Raw genomic sequence first — 25,367 nt, forward strand, 5'->3', positions numbered from 1 at the left:
CTTGGACTGCTGCCTCGTTTCTTTATGACTGCTCTCATGTTATCTAATGAATCTGTAACGACATCCGGGCCATGTGGCATCAAACAGTGAGGTCGGGCCGGTGACCCCCGCACACACACACACACACACACACACACACACACACACACACACACACACACACACACACACACACACACACACACACACACACACACACACATGCCTTAATACTGCTGACCTCTGACCTCTGTCACTCACTGATTTCCACTTAAGACCATTAAGAGTACAGAGTTGAGGACTGATGCACTGCAGGCGTCCAGATACACACTCCATCTGAAGTCCCTCATTAGTGACGGAAGGATGCACATAACCGTGTGTTGTTTACCAGATAAAGCCTGATCTGTCTGTTTCCTGCAGGTTTACTTCTCGTTGTTTTCATCAACACAAGAACTTGCGATTGGACTCAATTGTTTCATGTTCTGAATGTTTGGTAAATATATATGAAGTGCAAAATTACTAACATGATAGTTTGGGATACATTATCTGTTGCAAGAGCAGAACATCACAAAGTGCTTCATGAAAGAAATACAGCAGAATAACATAACTACAGACATATATACAGATGTTAATACAGACTTAGGAAGATTAAAACTCATTTCCAGGGTTGTTACATACCGAGGCTTTGTCACGGCCCTTGGCGTTCGGTACCACCGCACAACAAGGCAACCCTTTAGCGCCGGTATGAAACACACCGTTAACTCCATTAACTATAATGTAAACCCATTCACGGAAACAATGTACAATCTGAGAAAGAGCGCCAGGAGAGTGGTGACGTAGTTTGAAGAGCGAAAGAGACACACCAGGTGGGCGGGATAAGAGGTGGACGGGTCCAACAAGCACAATGCTTTCATCCAGAAGACAGCTGTTTGTGTCACCGGTGTCACGTTACAATCAGCTGTTCGTTTGTGTCCCGTGTTCACAACGTTCAGTGTCATTTTCACTGTACAAACGTAGTAGTTTTAAGCCCAACCATGTTGTTCTTTCCTAAACCTAACTATAGCGGTTTTGTTGCCTAATCCTAAAGTGGCGCCAGAGGTTACTTTAGTGTTTTTGATGCCCAAAATAAAGTGATGCCAAGGGGCGTGACACCAAAGGGCGTGATGCCAAGGACGCCAAGGACGCCAAGGGGCGTGACGCCAAGGAATTCTTTCCTGAACCTAACTATAGTGGTTTCGTTGCCTAATCCTAAAGTGACGCCAAGGGTAACTATAGTGTTTTTGATGCCGAAAATAAAGTGACACGTGACACCAAGAGGCGTGACGAGTTGGGATGAGAACATGTCTCCACGGATCTTAAAGGTGCAGTGTGTAGGATTTGGCAGTATCTAGCGGTGAGGTTGCAGATTGCAACCAACTGAAGCTTCTCCCGTGTGTCAAGCGTGTAGGAGAACTATGGCCCTATCATGTTTGGTTTGTCCGTTCTGGGCTACTGTAGAAACATGGCCTCACAGCCTCTTCGGGTCCACACAAGAGGACCCGCAGTAACCAAGTTATTGTCTCTTTTTGAGTGGATAAAAAAATCCTCCAATTTATTCTGCTGTCCAAATAAATGTGAAAGGTTTGTATTCTAAGTTGTATTAGTTCTACTGTTCGTCACACTTATTCTGTAGAGTTATCCAAATATTATTCTATAAAGCTGAATTCATTCCAAAAGGTCAGAATGTAAGGAAACTGAAATATCACCGTCGTTATCTCCCTAATGCATACAAAACTGCAACATAACTAAAGAACAGTTATCCTCCAGTTATCCTAATGTAATCTTCATTTCTGATAAAATGTGTGTAAGTGTTTCTGAGCTGTATTTCTAATGCAAACACACACAGTGATGATGAGGGGAACTAACTAAAGTCAGAGAGGCAGCTGAGGCTCTGAGCCAGTAACGCCAGCTGCACACCCTCATCCAAAAACCACTGCCAGGTGCTGCCTGTCTCTCTCTCTCTCTCTCTCTCTCTCTCTCTCTCTCTCTCTCACACACACACACACACACACACACTCACGCACACACACTTGGATCTATTTCAGCTCTCCACTAATTGCTCATCTGGTCTCATTGTCGAAGACTTTAGAAAGATAATTGTTCTTGAACGGTTCCTTTCACCGTATCAGAGAACACGACACCAACCTTCACACCACATTATGTTATTACATTAATGAATGTAGATGTGGATAATGATAAATATTAGAATAACAATCCTCATTATCATGCTGTGAGTGATATACGTTTTCCTGTCTTAACTTTTCTTTTGTCTGAATGAATGCGAGGAAGCAGAGGAGGAGAGGAAGCAGCTGCTGGATGAGAGGCGTTATTAGAGGAGACGAGGACAGCCGTGGAAATACTAAAAATATTTACTGTGTATAAACTGTGTATATCTCTTTGTTATTATGTCCATCTACAGCCGCTGCTCAGCACAAACACCTGCAGCTCTGTTTAATTAAAATATTTACTTTAAGTCTCCCATTTAGCATTCATAAGCGGCATATAAACATGTAATAGACAGTCTATACTATAGACTCTATAGTAAACTACTGTCAGCTGTGGTTGCATTGTATTGAATGTGATGTTTACGGTGTAATACTGCAGCTAAGCCTGCCAGTAATATACTGTATTTATACACTGTTGCTATTGTAATCTACATTAATGGTTTCTAACTGTATGTAGTTTTATTCATATTAATAAAAACTACTGTAAATTGCAGGCATATACTGCAAATAGGAGGATGAGAGAAGAACCAGTTTTATAGCATTGCATGACATATTGTAAAGTATTAATTTAACTTAAAATGTATCCAACAAACAAACTTTTGTTGTTTTTAGCTCAAATAAGCATCGAAATCTACGGTATTTTATTATATTTTGGAAGAGCGGTACACAACTGTTAGAATTTGGCTGTATTTGTAGACAAACATAAAGAAATATGCTCAAATCATAACATGGCAAACTGCAGCCCAACAGGCAACAACAGCTGTCAGTGTGTCAGTGTGCTGACTTGACTATGACTTGCCCCCAAACTGCATGTGATTATCATAGAGTGGGCATGTCTGTAAAGGGGAGACTCGTGGGTACCCATAGAACCCATTTTCATTCACATATCTGGAGGTCAGAGGTCAAGGGACCCCTTTGAAAATGACCATAACCTTCCTTCACGACAAGCTAGTACGCCGTGGTTGGTACCGATGGATTCTTTAGGTTTTCTATCTTCACTTTAGCTTTAAAACGGAGCCCGTTACCACCACCACCACTAAAATAGCAAGTTGCGTTAATGTGTTAAAGAAATCAGTGGTGTTAAAACGATTTTGTGTTTTGGGATGTAATAATGATTCAAAAATAAAAAGTGAGCCTGCAGCAGGAAACCACTATCATTCAGGAGCTCCACCCGTCTCGGCGGGAAGGAAACCCGAGGCCTCGTTCACTAAACACAGACCTCACAGTGGAAGGAAGAGACCAGTTTATATACAGCAGCAGTACATTAAACACTATGATGACCTCTCAGGGTGCTCCTCTCTGCTTTAATTCATAACGGCATGATGAGATCACTGAAGAGCTGTTTTAACTTCACATGTGTGACACTTTTTATTTCATTATATTATGTTTTAAAATGTATTTTTCTGTGTGTTTGTGTTTTTCTTACTCAAAATGTTTGCTGTGAAAAACATCTACCTGTAGATGATTAAATAAATGAAGCATCTGTGTGGGCTCGCCTGTCTGTGTTCATTTATTTGGTGATGGCGCCATCTAGTGCTGACCAGTGTTATTGTTGAGGAGGGAGGAGGTGTCCACTGCAAGTTGAACATGCTCAGTGTTACAGGTTGTTTTTTTGAGATTGCTAACATTGGTTAAAACTCTTCACACAGTCAGCAAAACAGACCAAACTGTGAATCATTTTTTCATGCTTTCACATCAAAATGCATTCAATGACCATGTTTTCCAAAAATCCATGAACTATATTCTCATCCATACTCTATCGCCTGCAAAACACCATCTTTATATATTTGCAGCACATTTTTCGAATGCTAACACACTGTTTTCCAAACTGCTTTTAACACATTAAATACAGAATGATTACACATTTTGTGCATTTCTGCAGCAACCCTATTGAAATATATAGAAAGTAGAAAGCAGATTATTTACAATAAAATGAAATACAGCTTTTTTTGCTGTTGCTAAAATTTGTGAAACGAGGTCCCTCTTTGTTGAAACACAAAAAACAAAAACACAAAATATCTCACATATCTTGCAAAAGCAAACACTTCTTTCAAAACTATATAAACTCTTGTAAAAACTGTTTTTGCATCACAACTTTACACACAAACACCAAATAAATAGTTAAGTTAAAGCTAAGTTAAAATCACTACATTAGCCTATTATCTAGAGTCTTTGATATTTTCATTTTTAGTGTGCTGTAAATAAAAACTATGAACAGAAAAGCAATGGGTTTATTCTCAATACACATATACCAGGGTCAGCAACCTGCGGCTCCGGAGCCACATGCGGCTCTTTAGCTCCTCTCCAGTGGCTCACTGGGGATTTATAAAAATGGAAATGAATAACTGTTATTTGGTTACATTTTAATTTGTATTTATCATTGTTGTAGGTCTATGGTACGACGGTACAACAGAGTATTAGGGCCACATTGAGAAAAAATAAATAAATCTGAGATTTTTAGAATAAAGTCATAATATTAATAATATTATAATATACAAAATAGTAATTTTACGTGTTATTTTCTTTTTTTCTCATAAAGTTATGACTTTATTCTCATAATATTACGACTTTTTTTCTCGTAATATTTTGACTTTATTCTGGAAATCTCCAATTTTTTTTCCCTCAATGTGGCCCTAATACTCCGTCGTACATTTGCACTTTGGCCCTCACTGCATTAGACATATATTATACACTTAAACTATAAACTGTGTTACCTTCATCACAATGCTTAAATGTTTTGCAGCTCCAGACAGATTCTTTTTTTTTTTTTGCCTTTTGATAGTAAAGGTTGCTGACCCCTGACATATACTCATAACATTATCAGACACAATTATTTTAACTAGTGATGACATGAACATAGTTATATTGTACTGTACAAAGAATACTATATATTGATATTACTGCCCTCTAACTTTCTCTCCAACCTGAATCCTATTTATATATGTAGTATAGTTTATGGGTTCAAGCTCTGATCAATACACATCTAAATTAGTGACACTTCATGCCCGCATTGATTCTAGGCAGCCGTATGAACACGTCTGTGATCCTTCGGTGTCATCATGACCTTAAAATCCACAGGAAATATTGTGTGTTAATAAGCCCTGGACAAAACAATGAAGGATCTGTGCTTCATCCGGTGTGCTTTTCAGAGAGCAGTTTAGTGAACAGGGAGTGCTTTAGAGGGCAGGTGTGAGACGCCGCTGTCACTTTGACCCAGGAGAGAGAGATCTACAAAACACTACAGGATATGTATAAGACCGGCGCACAACACCTGTTCTTCTTCTTTACATGCAAATATTCACCGTGAACATTTTGACGTGTAGATACTCCCCCACACACACCTGGCACACACACAGTGTGATCTGCAAACAGAGAGAGAAAAATATCCCCATTTGGAGAGGTTTTACAAGAGGAAGCCGACACAAGAATCTGCTCTGAAGATCCAAAACTGTGGACGTTGTTGATAATAACTCCCATGCTGATTTATTAACTCTAATACTGTAATGATTGCATGGCTTTACAGTCACTCAGCTGGTGTAAATGTATGAGAAACAAAGGGATAAAAGGTTGATAGCCACCCAGGTGGCGGATTACTGCGGCCTGCTTAACAGCTAAATGTTTTATACAGCTGTCTACGTGAGTAACGGTAGAGTAAACAAAGGGGAAATAGCTACAGCTAATATGTTTAATAAGGTCCAATAAAAACAGAAGAGTAAACTGAGGCGTAGTATAAATGTACCTAAAGACAATGTTTACATGAGAGGGAGCTCGTAGAATAAGATGTCCTCTTCTCTAGGTGTTTTTTCCTCAAGGTCCTGAGGAGACAAACCCAACAGAGAACAGCATGCACCTGACCACACCGAGCACATTTTACACATTTGCACACACACACTACTGGACCTCTGAAAGACTTTCTCACACCACGGTGGCAGCGTAGCATGAAGGCACGAATTTCAGCAGCAGAGGGACATTTGGAGTCACATTCCTCTTTCACCCTTTGCTGATTTTCCTCCTCATGGGATCAAAAAAATGGTTCTTATTTTGTCAGAGTTTTACTTAACTGTCTCCTCCTCACCTCAGAAACCTTTTGTCATTTTGCAGCGAGGTTCAAGTGAACTGGCATTTAAATGTCAATGACTCACATTCTGTAAGAAATAAACAGCTGAATGTACCTCCGTTTCCAAAAGGAGCAACTTCTATTATCCTCCTGAAGGTGATTTGGTTTGCAGACAGCAGAGATGGAAGAAGTACTCACATCTCTTACTTCAGTAGAAGTAGCATTACCACAGTTTAGAAATACTTTGTTACAAGTAAATGTCCTGTATTCAAAGTTTTAGTACAAAAGTTTAGCATCCAAATATATTGAAATTACCAAAATAAAAGTACTCATGGTGCAGAATGGCTCATTTCAAAATAGTATATATTATATTATTGTATTATAAGTTTTGATGTATTAATGTGATCATCACTTTAATGCTGCAGCTCGTAAAAGTGGACAAATTTATATATATATTTATATATTGTTGGGTAGTTTAGCCTATCATAATATTTTTCCTTCTTGTTTATTTATTTATATTATATTATATCATATTAACGTATTCATGGGTCTTCTATTTTTATTTATTTATTTACTTATTTATTCTTACAATTATTTAAGTAATAAATAGTACCTAGTCAAAGATGGCGTATTTATTTGTATTATGTTAAAATTCAATGAAAATAAATAAATGAATTAATAAGTAAATAAATAAATATAAGCCAGTAAATAAATCTAATCTGTAGAGAAGTAAGTGGAATAGAAGTATAACGTAGCATTTAATAGAAATGTAAAGCAGAAGTACCTCAAAATTGTATCCAAGTACAGTACTTGAGTAAATGTACTTTGGTTACTTTCCACCACTGGATTCAACTCAGTGTTTTGTGCATCTAAGTACCTCAAATTTGTACCACTTTAATACTTCTTACAAGATAGTTTTCTTTTAAAGGCTTCCCATCAAATGCTCTGATATAGTGCCTACAGATTAAAAGTATGAAGTAACATAAAATACTCAAGTGAAGTACAAGTAGCCTACCTCACAATTGTAGTACAGTATTTGAGTAAATGTGTTTCAACCATAGCTGATAATGACAATAAATATCAAGTCAAGCAATATAAAATATGTCATTGTAGTTATGTTAAGGTATTATATGAGGAATAATGTGGCTATAAAACAAATAATAACAAATAAATATACCTATAAACATATAAACGTATTTACTGTATAGTGTTTGTGTGTAATGCAACAAGTGGCAGCAGAATCTTCACTTTCTATTCTCGGCTTTTCTGTCATAACGAGAAAAATACAAACGACTGAACTCTGGCTCCATGAATACTAACAGCGAGGTGCGACTGGCGAGCTTCATGCACTAATAGCCCCTCACCAGCTGACCACATTCCACAGCTGTGTGGCTCAAGGTCCACACACACACACACACACACACACACACACACACACACACACACACACACACACACACACACACACACACACACACACACACACACACACACACACACACACACACACACACACACGCACACACTGCCCTCATATCGGCTCAGTCGGGAACACCTTCAAAAAATAATTCAGGGGATTCAGTGAGTTTAAGTCTCAATACCTTCAAAGTGTTTCCACTATATGAAAGAGGCTCAGAGTTCATTTGGGATTTAGGACGTGTGTTTTTTTTGAGGGCACGTGGTCGCCTTCATCTCGGCCCTGTGGGATAAAACTCTATTATTTCAAATAACAGGAATGTTTTTTTCTGTAGGGAGTTTGATTTTATACTTCAGTATGTTTTGTATAATGGTGCTACAGAGGAGTGTAACTACATTCAAGTCCTCAAATAGTTAAGGTTAGGCATTGACCTGGAAAAGTTAAGGTTAGGCATTGACCTTGAATGGTTAAGGTTAGGATAGGTCACCACGCAGCGAATCTTGCTTCAAGTTTTTGCAATTTGCAGGTTTTTGTGTGTTTTCCTACAAATGTTCAGCATCTCTTGTCAATTTCCGCTCGTTACATGCATACAGTCTTTTCAAAATAAACTTCCACCTTCACAGGAAACAACTTGGTTAGGTTTAGGAAAAGATTGTGTTTTGGGTTAAAATAACTACAGAAGTGGCGTTACTTAAGTACGGAAATTATGTGACAAATAAGTCAACGCTGACTTCTGGTAAATATTGTAATTTCTACTCCACTTCAGCTTTAGTTACTTTCCATATTGCAAATGAAGCCAATCCTGAAGTGCCTTAAACTTGCATTCTCTCTAACAGCCAGCAGGGGGCAACTCTGGTTGCAGAAAGAAGTCTGATTGTATAGAAGTCTATGAGAAAATGAGCCTACTCCTCACTTGATTTATTACCTCAGTAAACATTGTAAACATGAGTTTATGGTCTCAATTGCTAGTTTCAAGTCTTCTTCAATACAGCATGATGTTCATTTAGTAAATTATGGTCCCATTTAGAGTCAAATAGACCATAAAGCAGGGGATGCTTTGGGCGGGACTACCTTGTGATTGACAGGTCACTACCACAGCGTTGTCCGGTCTGGGAGTTGTCCGTGTTTTTGTCTTACAACTTTAACCCTTTTGGTCGCCTAGAAATGTCTTATTCAGCGTTCGGTTGTACTTAGCTCCACCCTCTCTTGTCACTTCTAGTTGCAAAAAACAACATGGCAATGGCCAAAATGACGAACTCAAGGCTTCAAAACGGCAGTCCACAAACCAACGGGTGACGTCCTGGTGACTACGTCCACTTCTTATATACAGTCTGTGATACAGATGTGTTAATTTTGAATGTGATAAACTCAAGGATGAAGTGTTTCTTTATGTGTTGAGAAAACACAGTGTAGTATTAGTACTTTTACTGAAGTAAAGGATCTGAATATTTCTTCCACTAGTGTTGATACTAAAGGTCAGCCAATGCATCAATTTGTAATCATTCTAAACACATTTATGTGGATGTATTTATACCTTTTTACCAAATCATATTTATTTTTCAATTACAGAGCTTCTCCTTTGTTCACTATAGCAACTGTAGAAGTAGGACTAAATACCACTTGATTGGGAATTGTATTAGAGAGCCTGTACGTTACCAAGACAACCAGGGTTCAAGTGTCTACAATCCGGCCTACTGATGTGTCCTTGAGCAAGACACTAAATCCCTGCCAGCCCCGGGGGAGCTGCTGTCTCCCTGACCTCTGACCTCCCTGGAAGAGGCTCGAGAGAGAAAACAGCAATTTTGCCACAGCGATGATGAATAATGTATCACACTTTTATTATACGTCTACATCGCCTACCAATCTTTACCGGTCTGCCTGTCACGCTGAACCAACTCCAACTGGACAATAAGAAGAGGTCGGAGGTCATGCATGCACGTCAGACGTCTAAATTCACCACTAAGTTGTGTTTATTTCTTTAAAGCCACACTGTCCTTGCAAAGTTTGAGGCTTTGTGTAACTCTTGAAACCAGCACATTTTTAATGATTTACCGGTAAAAGTTTCTAACTAATAACATGGAAGCCAGTGGGTGTGCTTTCTCAAGGTTTTCAATTCTGTCAATACTGCATGTGGAACTGTTGTGATGCTCGCCCATACAACTGCTAAAGGTTAGGTAAACATCTTATTTATAAAATGTACCAGACTGTTTTTTTTCTTCTTCACTTTTCTTCAAGATATGATCATAATCCTCATGTTTGGCTGTTTTTGCTTCATATTTTTCATGGCAGCAACTAATAATTATTTTGTTTGGTTGATAAAACATTAGAAAAAAAGGGGAAAAATGTCCATCATAACTTCCAGAGGGCACATTTTCAAGCCCAAGACAGACAACAGTCTAAAGATTTCCAGTTTATTATGATGTAAAATGATGAAAAGCAACAAATTCTCAACATTTCAGAAGCTTTAACCAACAATTTTTTGGGCCTTTTTGCTTGAAAACTGACTTAAAGGAACAGGGTGTAACATTTGGGGGGATCTATTAGCAGAAATGGAATATAATATTCATAACTATGTTTTCATTAGTGTATAATCACCTGAAACTAAGAATCGTTGTGTTTCCGTTAGCTTAGAATGAGCCATTCATATCTACATAGGTAGCGGGTCCTCTTCACAGAGTCCGACATGTTGCTCCGCCATGTTTCTACAGTAGCCCAGAACGGACAAACTAAACACGTTTTTACGTTACCTGAAGGCCATCGCTTGTGAAACTGCGGTAGCATGAGCCACAGAGTGCAAAACCGTGGTACTGCCAGCAGTCGTCTGACTTCTGTTGCTCCTAAAGTAGTGTTATTATGGTAAGGATGGCCTCTGAGGGAGGTGAAGAACGGCGTAACCATGGTTTTGCACTCGTTACCGCAGTCTTTTGAAAGGGTGGAGTGAGCGGAGGGGAACTCAGTTGGTTGCAATCTGCAACCACACCACTAGATGGCGCCAAATCAAACACACTGTCCCTTTCATTGATTAAATTATTATCCAAAGTTGCCAGATAATTTTCTGTCCATTGACTTATTGATTGTTTCTGCTAGTATTATAAGATTTTACTTGCACATTTTGCACTATTGTATACTGTATATTCTGTATGTTTTTTAATGGTGTGCCGTGTTATGTGCATGGTCTGAACCTTTGCAGTAGACCTTTGGAGATGCCAAAGTTTCTCATCATTTTTAAGGCATAATAATAAAAAACAGCGAAGACAACTTGGGTTAAATTTAAATTAAATAAAAAAAAATATCCATTTAGTGCTCCTGTTCTCTGGGGTTTATACTGTACCTGAATCCCCCTTCCAGTGCTCCCAGTGCCTGGTCCATTCTCTTTAAAAGTGATAAGGACTCTCTCTCAGCCACTTGGACTCGACCCTCCCTCAATCAGCGCCTCCGACTGCTTCCACATCTCCCAGCGGAGGAGGCGCATTGGCCAACCCGCGCGTCAGTCATGATTCCGGGCGGCGTGTGTGGGAGGAGCCGGCTGGAAGGATGAAGGTGAGTGGAGGGTTTACTCAGTTGGTTGCAATCTGCAACCACACCGCTAGATGGCGCCAAATCATATACCTTTAATTGATTAAATGATTATCAAAAGTTGCCAGTTAATTTTCTGTCCATTGACTTATCGATTAATCGATTGTTTCTGCCAGTTTTTGTAAGATTTTTCATGCACGTTTTGCACTATTGTATACTGTATATTCTGTATGTTTTTTAATGTGTTATGTGCATGGTCTGAACCTTTGCTGTAGACTTTGGGAGACGCCAAATTCAATCTAATCCAGTTTCTCATCATTTTTAAGGCATAATAATAATATATATTTGTTTAATTAAAACAATATCTATTTAATGCTCCTGTTCCCTGGAGTTTATGCTGAACCTGAACCTGAATCCATTCTCTTTAAAAGTGATAAGGACTCTCTCTCCACCAATCAGCGCCTCAGACTGCTTTCAGCTCTCCCAGCGGAGGAGGCGCATTGGCCAACCCGCGCATCAGTCATGATTCCGGGCGGCGTGTGGGAGGAGGAGCCGGCTGGAAGGATGGAGGGAGGAGTGGCGGGTTAGAGGCGGTGCAACTGTCAAATTGTGTTCCCTATTCTCGTCAAAAGTCGTCTGTTTGTTGCTGTTGAGTACAACCGAGACGACCAGTGGAGCTGTGTTCAGTCAGAGCACTGACACATGAACGCATCTCCTCTCTTCTGGACGCTCCTTTCTGCACTTCGATGTGTTTTGGAGGAGAAGACTAAGAGAGAAGGTTTTCTGGTCGTCTTGTGAACCAACGCTGGATTGTTTTCAAACATTTTTACCCACCAAACACCACGTCGCTTTCTTTCATCGTTTCTTCAGTTACGCACTGAAGGTTTTACGCGTCGAACTGTGTCTTGAGGAGGAGGATAAAGAGACGCAGCTCCGCGGTGGAGACTTGTTGCGCATCCGGAGAGAGAGAGAGAAAGAGAAGCGCACCAGCCCAGTTTCCATCCAAAGAGACTCTACCTACCTGCGTGTGATGCTCTGATTTCTGAGTGGAGCTGAATGGACTGAATGGACTCAGTGGAGGCTGGTGGAAATATTTCTTGGTGGTGCTGTGGTGCCACATCCAATCGATTTCAGCAAAGTATGATTTAATGCAAAAAAAGTAAAGGTATGAAAAACACATTACTACTTTTCAGTTAAATAATTAACAATTACTTTATTCCAACAGGAAGAGTAAATAATGCTACAGTATAAAATGTACTCAGTGGTGGAATGTAACTAAGTGCTTAAATACAATTTTGAGGTACTTCTACTTTACTTGGTGCATTCCATATTTAAAACACAAATATTGACAATTTAATGCAAAAAAAGTGAAGCTATCAAAAACACATTACTACTTTTCAGTTAAATAATTAACAATTATTTTATTCCAACAGGAAGAGTAAATAATGCTTTTAAAAAAACACAACAGTATAAAATGTACTCAGTGGTAGAATGTAACTAAAATACAATTTTGAGGTACTTTACTTGAGTATTTCCATGTTCAGAGGGAAATATTAGACTTTTTTACTCCACTACATTTATCTGACAACTTTAGTTACTTTACAGATTCAGATTATTAATACAAAATATAATCAAATTACACATATTACTGGGTACATTCCCTATTTGAAACACAAATATTGATAATTTAATGCAAAAGAAAGTGAAGATATGAAAAACACATTACTACTTTTCAGTTAAATAATTAACAATTATTTTATTTCAACATTAATGCTTTTAAAAAACACAACAGTATAAAATGTACTGAGTGGTGGAATGTAACTAAAATATAATTTTTAGTTACTTTACTTGAGTATTTCCATGTTCTGCTACTTTCTACTTCTACTACTACTTTAGTTACTTTACAGATTCAGATTATTAATACAAAATATTATCACATTAAAAATCAAACTACACATATTACTGGGTGCATTCCATATTTAAAACACAAATATTGACAATTTAAATAATTTGTATTGTTATTATTATTATTATTATTATAAGTAGTAGTAATAATGTGTTTTTGTGTGTGACTATAGCGCCCTCTATTGGCTGGCCAACACTGGAATGGACTGAGTGGATCAGCCTGAAGTCACCGCGGCTCTGTGCGCACTGACTCTGAGAATCTGCTCATAATTAAAGACCATCGGGGTGATTAGTTTCCTCCAGTGTGTCAGAGCTTTCTGCTACTGCTGCTGAGCTTCTTTAGGAAAAACATTCCTCCTTTAAATGGCATCCACTTGCAGCCAAGTCAAACTTTATTCAGGTCAGATCCAACGACTTGATTATTAATTTTCCAGTTTCAAATCGAGCCCCTCTCCTCCTCTCCTCGAGATGTCTGAGCGTGATGGATATGGAGACGCGCTGTGCAGCGACGGAGCGCCGGATTTCATCCCGCCCAGAGCGTCCCGCGGCCGGCGGAGCGGAGTCATCCTGCCCGGTAGTGGCGGTCAGGACACCGACACCATCCTCCTGGACGCGGTAAAAGCAGCACCTCGCAGGAGCAGCATCATTAAGGTAAGAAACCTGACACGGTGCATGGTGCCCTTTTCCCCCAGTTGTTTGTTTCCATTTCACTTGTGAACCTCAATGGGCATGTCATAAGATAAGATACAACTTTATTGTCAGTTTGCACTGAAATTCAGTTTGCATCTATAGGCAGCTCAGTTTGAGAATAAGTACACATACAATAGACATACTGTTACCATAAACAGACTGACAGGTAAGACCCATCAGACAAAAAAAACAAAACACATCACAAATATTCATACATAACCCATTACAAAATCACCATCTGTCCTCTGGATTTACATGTTAATGTGCTTTATTGATCCCAAATTAGGAAATTATTGTGTTACCTGCTGCTGTAACACAGATTTCCCAATTTGGGATCAATAAAGCACATAAATCTATCTAATGATACCAGCTCCTTGATTTTCAAGTCATTTTGGAGCAAATTCAGAATATGCAAAAGCCCTTTCCCCAATTTTGTCCGAGCTTTTGGGACAGAGAGCACAAAGAGGTCCTTGGAACGCAGTGAATACAGTCCACACTTTTTTTGCTTCATAAAAACACTTAAGTATAGTGGGAGCAGACCCAGAATCACCTTATATATAAGGATGTACCAATGGGAGAGCCTACGGGCTGCCAGTGCAGGCCATCCCACCCGAGAGAACAACTCACAGTGGTGAGTCAGAGCTTTACTATCTGTGATGAACCTTAAGGATGCATGGTGAGCTACGTCAAGCATAGGAAGGCACTGAGCAGAGGCGTGCATTTACAAAACATCTCCATAATCTAAAACTGGTAAAAATGTTGTACAAACTAAACGCTTTTTTACATTAAAAGAAAAACATAACTTGATTCGAAAATAAAAACCCAAGATGGCCATATAATAGGTGTCAAATAGCACCTTAAGAGACAGAATATTCTCAGTAGCCTATTGTTCAACAACAATCTACAAGTGAGGAATCTCTTGAATGACAACAGCAGCTCATCTTGTGGCACATGGCACGTCCCTCACAGTAATCCCTCATTTCACGTCACTTTTACGCGCGTCACAGGTGCGTAATTTCGAATTCCTCAAATCTCCGTCTTTTGTCCGTGACTGCAGGTTTCAAAGTAGCCTTACCACATTCTCAGATGAAAGGATAGCTGACTGAGCAAGGTGAAACACAACTTCTGAGCCTTTTTCCTGTGTGACACTATACTGTATAACTGCTGCTGCTGATTCATAAAACATGCAATTTAAAGCTCCTTAAGGATTAAGTTCCCCCCGTCATAAGAATGAGCTTTGACACATTTTTAAAGGATTAAAATACCAGGAAAGTCTCTACAGGAACACTTATTCTACTGGGAATATTACAGACAAAATGTACCCTTATCTTTGGTCTAGTCTGGAAAGCTGTGGTGGAAGAAGTATTCAGATCATTAACTTGAGTAGAAGAACCAGTTCAACATCATAAAAATACTCCCCTTACAAGTAAAAGTCCTGCATTTAAGTAAAAATACACAAGTATGATCAGCAAAATGTACTTAAAGTACTTGTTCTGGAAGAAAAATGTCCAATGTGACTGATATGTTATTATATATGTCATTATTAGATTGTTAGTATAAGCAGCAAGGTGCTTGATGGTTCAGAATTTAAGAGTCTGGCCTCTCCGAAGGCTCACCAGATAAATCTGAAGGGTCATGATTACATGGTTAATGTGACAGGAGAGACGAACAAAGAAACATTTCTATTCATTTTTTTTTGCTGTTTTTGTGAAATAATGGTTAATTTGACCTCTCTGAGCTTCAAACAGTTATTTAAATCCCACCAAGTGAAGAGTTTAGAGGGGAAATGTCTCTCATACTGTAGGCAGGGGCGGATTTAGTGATTGCCATCTTACTTTATTACACACTTTTATTGAATACTTGATTCTGATTGGTCAATCACAGCGTTCTACGGTCTGTTATTTCTGTTTAACAGACCGTTGCTATGTTTAACAGACCGTTGCTATGGGCGCAGTTCTGATGTCTGACTCTGGAGGACCATTTTTGTGTCAAATTATAGATTTTTTAAGTAAGTAGCTGTGTAATAAGCGGGATAATGGACAGCTAGCGGGTCATTGTTGTGAAATAAACCCCTTCAGGGCGATGAGAGGCCCCTTCGTCAATGATCGGCTCATATATATTACATGCATACTGTATTTTAAGTGCTTTTGTAAGTTATTTCGGGGTACAATGAGTTAGAATAACTCAATATTTTTCATATCTATCTTAACAGAACACACAATATATCACATGTTGTTTTAGGTCAGATCTTCATATGAAAAATAACTGCAGCTGTAATGGAGAACAGCATTTCTCTCTGACATGTAGTAAAGTAGTAGCAGAAAATAGTACAGCAAATGTACTTAGTTACTTTCTGCTGTATGGAAAGCCCCTTCACCTACTGAGCGGCCGACGTCATGGTTGACACCGTAGCTTTTCCGCCCTCACCTGTGCTCAGGTTGCAGATCACCAAACCCCCTGAAGGAGCTGGCGGGTGTTGAAGTGTGCGGATCATGTTTGGGGATCATTAGTTCTAACATATCCGTTCCACCTCCGGTTATGTGTCACCTGGTCAGAAATCAGCCAGGAAGACGAGGAAATAGATTGACTCTTTAGGTGTATGACCTTCTCACATGTGATGCTCCATATTTCATGTCAGCGGTGAAGTCCCGGGGGGAGGTGGTGGTGGTGGTGGTGGTGGTGATTTTCAGCCAGCCTCTCGTCCGTACTGTATCGGGGGGGCCGTGAGTCAGGCCAGCGAGCCCCATCTGGAGGACTGAACAGAGAGTCCTTTGACTGCTGCTGCTGCTGGGGAGGAAACGGATGAAAGGATGGACAGATAGGAGTGATGTCAGCGACAGGCACGATCAGCTGTGACAGCCGGGGCATGGGTATCAGTAACCTCTCAGAATCCTCCCAGATAAGTCAGATTATCAATAACTGGCGAGGGCTGACAGTTGGCACCAACGATTACTCGATTAATCTGCAACTGTTTTGATAGTAGAATCCTTTTTTAGTCATTTTTAAAGCGGAAAATTCAGAATTTTTTGGTTCCAGCTTAAAGAAATGTGAGGATATTCTGCTTGTTATTGGTTGATATTAAGGCTCCAATGATTATCTTCATTGTAGAGTAATCTGTTGATTATTTTCTTGATTAATTGATTAGTTGTTTGGTCTATAAAATGTCAGAAAATGGGGAAAAATGAGGATCAAAGCCCAAGATGACGTCCTGAAATGACTTGTTTTGTCCACAACTCAAAGAGTCTTGATGGGAGTTTTTATTTCCGAGTGGAAGTGTAATAACAGCGTTGGTTCCTACTTGATGTTATTTCACAGATATTTTAGTCAGAAGCAAAGAATCACATCAGAGAGAGAACACTAATGTAGTGAGTGCTGCAGTCAAAGCAGAAAAATAATAATTTTGACGTAGTAAGTATACGCAAGCAACCACATATGCATACTGATTTCTTATCAAAACATTATTTTAATTTCACTTTGACTTGTAATGAATATGTCGTCCTGGAGACAGTGAGGGAGCACGCACACACACACACACACACACACACACACACACACACACACACACACACACACACACACACACACACACACTCAACATGAAACCAGCAGACGTCTTAATTTAGAGTGTATTTTTTTTTTACCAGTTGAAATGAAGCAAAAGGGCGAGGTTCACTCCTGCACGGCTCGCGTTACTACGACACACGCTCACATGTATCTGAGACTCCCACACATGCCATACCGACGGCACACACACACACTCCCCTGTTTGTTCAGCTCCCCCCATCAAAACACACACACACACACACACACACACACACACACACACACACACACACACACACACACACACACACATGCCAGCAATTAAGTCGGTCCTTGTTCTGTCCGCAAGCCCTGAAACTGTTGCATGGATGCAGTGATTACATCCTCAGCTCAAGAGCCTGTGTGTAGGTGTAATTGTTAAGATCATCGTCGTCATCATCATCATGAGACTCTTTTGTATCAGCTAGTTGCAGCTCTTCATTGAAGCTTCCTGATGTTTACTACGTGTTTTTCACATCCATCAAATGGAACATTTCCGGAATTCCTCTATAATTAAATAATAAAGTTCTGGGGGTTTTTGAACAATATTTGGCTGCACAGCACGAGTTTATAGCTTTGGTGCTCCAGATGTGTGTCAAAGTACCAACAAGTACAGCAGGCTGTTCTTCCATATCGTAGTTATACTTAGAAAATTCATATATAATCCACGTAATCGTGAACCAGGAAGTATAAAGAACGTCATACGCTGCTGCATCATAATTGATTCATTTATTTTTCAAGCAAACATTTTCAGGTTCCAGCTTCCCAAATGTGATAATTTGCTGATTTTCTTTGTTTTACGTGACAGTAAATTGAACATTTTAAGGTTTTTGAGTGTTCAATAGACTAAGCAAGCAAATTGAAGACATTACAGTGGCCTCTGAGAAATTGTGAATGCCTTTTCTTTTCGCATTTCATAGAAAAAAATCTGCAGTTTAGTTGCAGCCCTAGTTAAAGCTGAAGTAGGCGAGATTGGAGCAAATATGATTAAAAAAAAAAGAAGTTATTTTCATAAAACGGTCGCTATATCCTGACAGTAGTACATAAAACAGGTACCCTGAAAACAAATCAGGTGCCTCTGTGTCCTCCGGTGCTCCTAACGGCATCTGCAAGAGTTCACAGATCGGAGGAAAACAAGCAGTCAGAGCTGATCTGAGGTCTGCTGTCCAGCTGCCGTCTATGAGAGCCGGCTGTCAATCACTCGCGAACTCTGATCAAACGGTCAAACTAGGCAGCGCTGATCAAATATGACTCAATATTATGTTACGTTAATGCCTATGACTCTCCTCAAATGTTTTCAGAATCATCTTGTAGTGCACGGTTTAGCTGTGAAATGAGAAAGTTTGTGACAGAGCCATGAGGAGATGCAGAAGTCTACTTATCTCTCAGAACACTTGAATTACAATATGCTGAAAGGTTTTTATGGAATTTTTGCCCAATGATGCCAAAAATATACTGACTACTGCCACTTTAATGACTTTGAATACAGGCTGAGAAAATTCTCAGACTTCAGAAGCTAAATAAACCGTTTTAATACCCAGTGGACTATCTGAAAAAATGCATTACCACAAAGCTAAAAAAAAGTGGTGTACAGTCTTTTATTGTACAGTTGATAATGTAGAAAGAGGCAGACAGGAACTGAGAGGAGAGAGAAATGGTATGACATGCAACAAGGGTCAAATCAAACCGGTTATAACCATTCAACCCCAGAAGAGGTGTTTTTGTCATGAAAAGTTAACGCTTTGCAGATACATGATACATTATTACACAATCATGTATCTTTGACTTTATTTCTTAATCAAAGAACCAGATTTTTTTGCTGTGTTGTTCATTTTTCGCCCTGATGATTCATCCGGGAGAGTTTCACGTCCATCCAACTCTTGAAAAAGCTCCAACGGCCTGTCACCTCTTGACCCCTGATGCCAGAAATAACTCTCCCTTCTTGTCTAGTTTAATAAGAAAATAATTATGAGTGCTCGGCTGGCTTTAGAGAAAAGCCTTCCGGTACTCCTTCAGGATGTTGAGCTGCAATAAAGCAAAACAGAATAGGAAGACGACGAGCTTATCTTAACTTCAAAACTACCATTTTCTCTCCGGCTAATACAAATTTAAGTTGTGAAAGTGAAGTGAGAAGTGACTAAGACTTTAGACGTCTCTCCCATTTTTAGTGCAACAACAGTTCACCCAGAAATATGCTAAACTAATTGAAAAATATGTGACATCGTTCAGGCTCATTTTCACTCATTCATGTATTGTTATTCACAGTCACAGTCATAGTCGGAGCGGCTGCCAGAGCGGCGCTGCATCACGTATAAAGAGCGAGTTAAAGGGACGTTAATCTCAATCAAGTTAAACACATTAGTGCTCAGGCTGTTATATTAATTTCCCCCCCAACAAACCATCAGCGATTAGCTTTCAGCATTACAGGCGAACATGCGGCAGACATGCCGGTCAGCCGGGCCTGGGAGGGGAGAGTGGAGCGGGATTAACACTCAAACACACACACACACACACACACACACACACACACACACACACATGGACGGATGGACACGCAGGTTGTCTCAGGGGGAGGCATGGTTGGACGTCTCTCTGACAGGCCGGTGTGCCGCCTGACAGCTCGCTGTTAGAACGCGTGAAGGACGCCGTCTCTCTCTCTCTGTTGTTGTGTTTGGAGAGCAGAGCCTTGATGTCTCACAGTTTGACCGCCAGACTGTGTTTAGTATGACTGCCGGTGGTTTCCAGTGGTCGCTGAATATTTCCTGAATATTAAAGATTTTCTGAGAATTTAAATGGGAATCAGCTGCGTTATCCTGGATTATCTAAATCCTTCTCATGAGTCACTTAACGGGGCTCTTTGTTGCGGTGTGGACAGTAGTGGACTGAGAGGAAACTCTGGTGCAATACAGCTGTTAATTTAGAACTTACATTTTTAAGTACATTTACAAATACATTTTGCACACCTTACTGCAAGTTGCACACCTGTATGCATGCAAGTAACTTAACTTTTTACATTTATCTAGCCAGATATGTTACGCTCAGAGCTAGTGATGTAGAATAAAAAGGGAGAAAGACTGCTTATAGCAGGTGGGAGGGGAGGGGGATGAGTCCAACAAACACAGGACTTGTTTTTAAAGTTACAGTTTTGTCCAGCTGAATGCTGTTGTGTGCTGTCGCACTGAGCTTTTTAGATTCCCATTTCAACAGTAAAGTTAAAGTTTACTTGGAAACGACTCAAATTTGTACACAGAAAAAGAATATGCACATGTGTATGTATACAGTAAATGTTTTTGTGTACTCATGTGTTACATGTTGTATTATTTACAGTTTTTTGCATCATTTAAAAAGAACATTGTGTTATGCAATATAAAATGTTTGATATACATTAGAGTTAAGGTCAGTTAGTCCTGTTGTAGTATGGGCGTTGATCCATTTAGACTCTATGCTGTGTGTTTTGCCTTGTTAAGATGTGCTCCTCTAGTCGTCCTGCTGTTGGACAATTTGGGCGTGTCCCTTTAAGTGTGATTAGTGCAAGTTAGGCTTCAGTGGGAGCAGAACGCAAGCAACAACTTTTCTGACTTTATGTGGTGGCAGCTTGCTCTAAACCGTCCTCGTCATTTCTAGCAGGATGGAAAGGTTTCTGACTCATGTAGAGAAACTACCATGTCCTACTTCCACTTGCCTTCTGCAGACACTCACTCCTTGGTCAGCTTCAAAGATGAGACTCGTATTGTGAGTGAAAAGTACTTTATTCCACGAAAATTGAAATAAACAAAAATATATCCATATGACCAATCTTGGACTTTCAAAACCGGACCAATTCCGCTGGAAATAACTGAAACACAGATCACAGATTGTAGACTGTATTTCAGTTATTTCCAGGAAGTAGGAAATGGTAGTCTACGTAAGTCAGAAACCTTTATATCCTGCTAGAAGTGACGAGGACGGTTTATAGCAAGCTGCCACTACATGTATTATAGTACAGAAAATTCACCTTTGATTTTTCATATAAAGTAATTTACAGTAAACTGAAAATTTTGCCACAAAATTACATCCATGCCAAAAAAAAAATAAAAAAACCTCAGTAAATAAACAACTAATTGTACCTCCTCACTGTACGGAACAACATGTCATAGATATTTATGGAATATGCATGTATGTGCGACAGATTTTGATAATTGAATGGATCATTCTGCATGTGATGGCTCATACGATGAAAGAGTACAACAACTTTACTGAGAATCAACTCATCAGTTTTGTACAGCAAGACATGTACAAGTGGTTATTGTGCAAATTATAGACCATTGTGCTTACTCTTAATAAATATCTGTACAAAATGTCATTGCTATCCATCCAACAGTTGTCGAGATATTTCAGTCTGAATCAAAGTGGTGACTGCAGCTGTATTGTAAAACAGGCTGGTTATCTCTCTCTGTATAAATCATAATGAGCTGAGAAACCGCCTAACAAGCCATAAAAGTTTAAAACCTGAAAAGTGCACAGATGTGCCTTCGCTCCATTATGGAAAAGTCATGGAAAAGTCATGGAATTTCATATCAAGGCCTCCGAGGGAGCGCTGTTTGTGTTTGATATGACTTTATTTTTGTCCCTTCTCAGTCAGAGCGCCATGTGGGTTTTCTTATCCCGCTCTGCCTCCTTCTCCTCTCTCCAATCTGCACTCTGAAGCTCCGCATTGTTGTTTTTCTTTTGTCTTTTTTCCAAATCCGTGTTTTTCATTCAGCGGCACTTTGATGTTTTCCGTTGTTTTTTCCCGTGTTCGCTCTAATTCTCCGTCCCGCACCCGCTGTGCCGAGAAGCGAACAATGATTTGTTAACAACGTGCTCCTGGAAACCCGTCAACAGTAATGACAATGTACCGTGTGTGTGCATGCAAAGCAATTAAGGAGGCCTCTGAGAGCCCCACTGTCTCCCGGTATCATCCTGCTACTGGTGCCACGTCTCTCCGGGAACACACACCACCTCATCACAGCTGCTGCCGGTCAGGAGTTCAGTGTGCGTGACTGTTAAGTACATGGTGTTCTGATGAAACACCTCACAATGTACCACGATTCATCACAAACACACCACAAAGTGCAGCTTCAAAAGCACATTGACACTTCAACACAGAAAGATTTACAAAGACAGCGTTCAATGAGGGTTGAGTGTTGTCTGAGCATCAGCTGTAGGGTTTTCCTTTGACCCACCCATCCACCGACCTCCTCCCTATGCTGCGTTTGTTGCTCTTTATACTTCCTGGTTCACAATTACATGGATTATTTACAAATTGATTTCGTGGGATATATATACAAATTACAGTGCATTACTTTTCTTAAGTATAGCTACGAACGGTGTACGAGAACAGCCTGATCTTCAATATGCTAATATCTGCTGGTTTAGCTCTAGTGGACCCAATTCTGTTTGTACTACATCGGACGTTTGCATTTGTTGAGGTGTTCACACTCATAAATGTTGTGTGATATTAAAGCCACTGGAATATGCTAGATTTGAAAAATAGTGGCTCATGTGAGAGGACATTGTCCTGCAGAACACTTTCTTCTTGTGACGTCCAGACCTGAGAGTTCAGGACTTGGAGGCCCAAGTGTAAAACAACTGACCGATGGAAAATGACGTTACGTAATAATTTGGCTGAGCCGCGTGTGTGAAACATTTGCACAGTGTGATTACCTGATTACACATATCACCTGACTTTAAGGTTAAAAACCAATCAGAGCGCTGTGAGGAATCTTATCTCCTAATTTTATTTACTGATTCTGATTGTACTTATACCTCACAGGAGTGTGGAAAAGAACTGTGTTGAACTTCGGGGCAGATTTCTCCGACCGGCACACAGAATTTGTGATACCTTTAGATTAGATTAGATTTCCTTTATTGTCATTGTACAGGTCCAACGAAATTGAGTTTGCAACTCCCTATCACATACCCGATGCATTAAAAGACGGTCTATAAATATAAATATAGGGTACTATACAAGCAACACCTATAAGGTTAGTAACCAGTGTTGTGTCGTATTTGCAAACTGTCTTAAAGGGCAGTAAAAGTAAGTAGACAATCTAAAACAATATAAAAGACAATGATTATAATAAAGACAATATATCTGTAATTTAATGTAAATTTTATAAATTTCTGATTTAAGACTTTGACAACCATATGGATTTGTGATATTTAGAGCAACTAGTGTTCTTTTGTGTAGCTTCTGAGCTTATGATGCTCAACAAATCTTGCTTTCTTCTTAGTTTTAGTTCAGCTGAAATATTCAGTCAAATATGATGCCAAAGTGATTTTGAAATGTGTTGTTATTGTTTCATATATTATTGAAAGGAAGGTAAATGATCTTGGGGATGCATCAGAAATGTTCCTTTACGCCAAATTCCCACCAGAACTGGGGCCGTTTGATTCTGCAGTGAAGTGCGGCAAGAGAGGACCCGCAGCCAATCAGTAAACAGATCATGTGACTCCTGTGACATGTTAACTTGTGTTACAAAGAATTTCTTCCCACTGGAAACACATGAACACGCCTCCCGGACAAAGAAAAATCGAATTATTGCGGTGAGCCGCACTTCGCCTCTGCCTGGTGTGAATTTGGCGTTGGCCTCAAAGCCTCTGAGTCAGTGGTTCTTTAGCATGTGTTTGATTGGAAGCTCCAGTCGGGGCAGAAAGAAGTCACAAACTTGCACCACTAACTGGCCTAAAAGCTGAGGATGGGTAACATTTTCTTTAGCAATGGTGTTGAAGAATAAAAACCGTACCATTTAGCATTGAAACCGACCAATTTTGACTTTTGCAGCGAAGTTTTTAAGCAGTTTTTAATCTGCAGAAGCTAATTAACTACAGTATCTAGTCTGCAAACTTCAGTTGGCAGAGCATTTTCCCCGGTGGATGTTTGTTTGGATGTTTGTGTGGATGTTTACTCGGCGAGCTGAGGTGCAACACAAGATGTGTGTGTCCATGCTTGTAGAAGAAGACAACAGCAAGAAAGCTAATGTGGATGGTTGTTTAAAGTCTGTAGCTCTTTATGCTGTGTGGCGGCATACTGTCTGGTTGTTACTGTGACTGCACAACTCTTCATTTTATAACAGATATAGGGCTGCTACTAACGATTATTTTCATTGTCGATTAATCTGTCGATTATTTCCTCAATTAATCGATTAATTGTTTAGTCTATAAAATGTCAGAAAATGGTGAAAAATGACAATCAGTGTTTCCCAAAGCCCAAGATGACGTCCTCAAATGTCTTGTTTTGTCCACAACTCAAAGATATTCAGTTTACTGTCATAGAGGAGTAAAGAAACAAGAAAATATTCACATTTAAGAAGCTGGAATCTTAAAAAAATCTAAACAAATTAGACATTTTTCACATGTTTTTTATGTAAATATCTATTTTATATATATACAGTATGATTCTTGACTTTTGCAGTATTGATTCTGACCGTCAGCCACCAACAGAACGGTGACGTCGTTGCTTTAATGCAAAGTTTATAATTTAAAATTATTTAATTGACTTTATTCAAAGACGTTCATTAGAGAAACTATTAAAAGCATCATGAAAACCAAGAATATAGCATTCATTTCACATTCATGGGCTGATTGTGTTTCTCAAAAGAGTTCAATCGTGTGAGACTTCTAAGTATTTCATCAGAGGGTGTTTGTAGGAAATGAATGTGAGCGAGACACCGACTTAATACATGTGAGAGCGTGATCATCATTAGAGTTAATGCGAATGATGTGGGATTTAAACCGTGACCTTCACTCCGCGGGCGGCAAGGTTTCCAGTGCTGGAATTAAAACACCAGATCATAAAAGAGGATTTTCTATTTGAATAACTGGAAACACAAACTAGTTTAAAAGCCGAGTGGCTGCCGGGGTGACTGACTGTGGCAAGGACGTTTTTTTTTTTTTTTTTTTAAATCTACAAATCACTTCCTGTTTAAAACCGCTC

At 39.5% G+C, this 25,367-nt stretch overlaps 1 protein-coding gene across 2 annotated transcripts in view; it reads left to right on the plus strand.

The window, feature by feature from the left end:
• Positions 1-11,817: 11,817 nt before the first annotated feature.
• Positions 11,818-25,367, plus strand: part of plcl1 (phospholipase C like 1) — a 275,924-nt gene continuing 262,374 nt past the window's right edge. The window contains exons 1-3 of one of the 2 annotated variants that reach the window (XM_074657601.1): positions 11,818-12,398; positions 13,312-13,423; positions 13,607-13,789. In XM_074657601.1, the coding sequence (XP_074513702.1) occupies positions 13,607-13,789 (183 nt within the window). In that variant the 5' untranslated portion in view covers positions 11,818-12,398; positions 13,312-13,423. The remainder of the gene's footprint in view (positions 12,399-13,311; positions 13,424-13,606; positions 13,790-25,367) is intronic. The other variant, XM_074657600.1, reaches the window with a different exon arrangement.

The sequence above is a fragment of the Sebastes fasciatus genome, chromosome 14 (assembly GCF_043250625.1).
Source record: "Sebastes fasciatus isolate fSebFas1 chromosome 14, fSebFas1.pri, whole genome shotgun sequence".
In the NCBI taxonomy this organism is placed as follows: Eukaryota; Metazoa; Chordata; class Actinopteri; order Perciformes; family Sebastidae; genus Sebastes; species Sebastes fasciatus.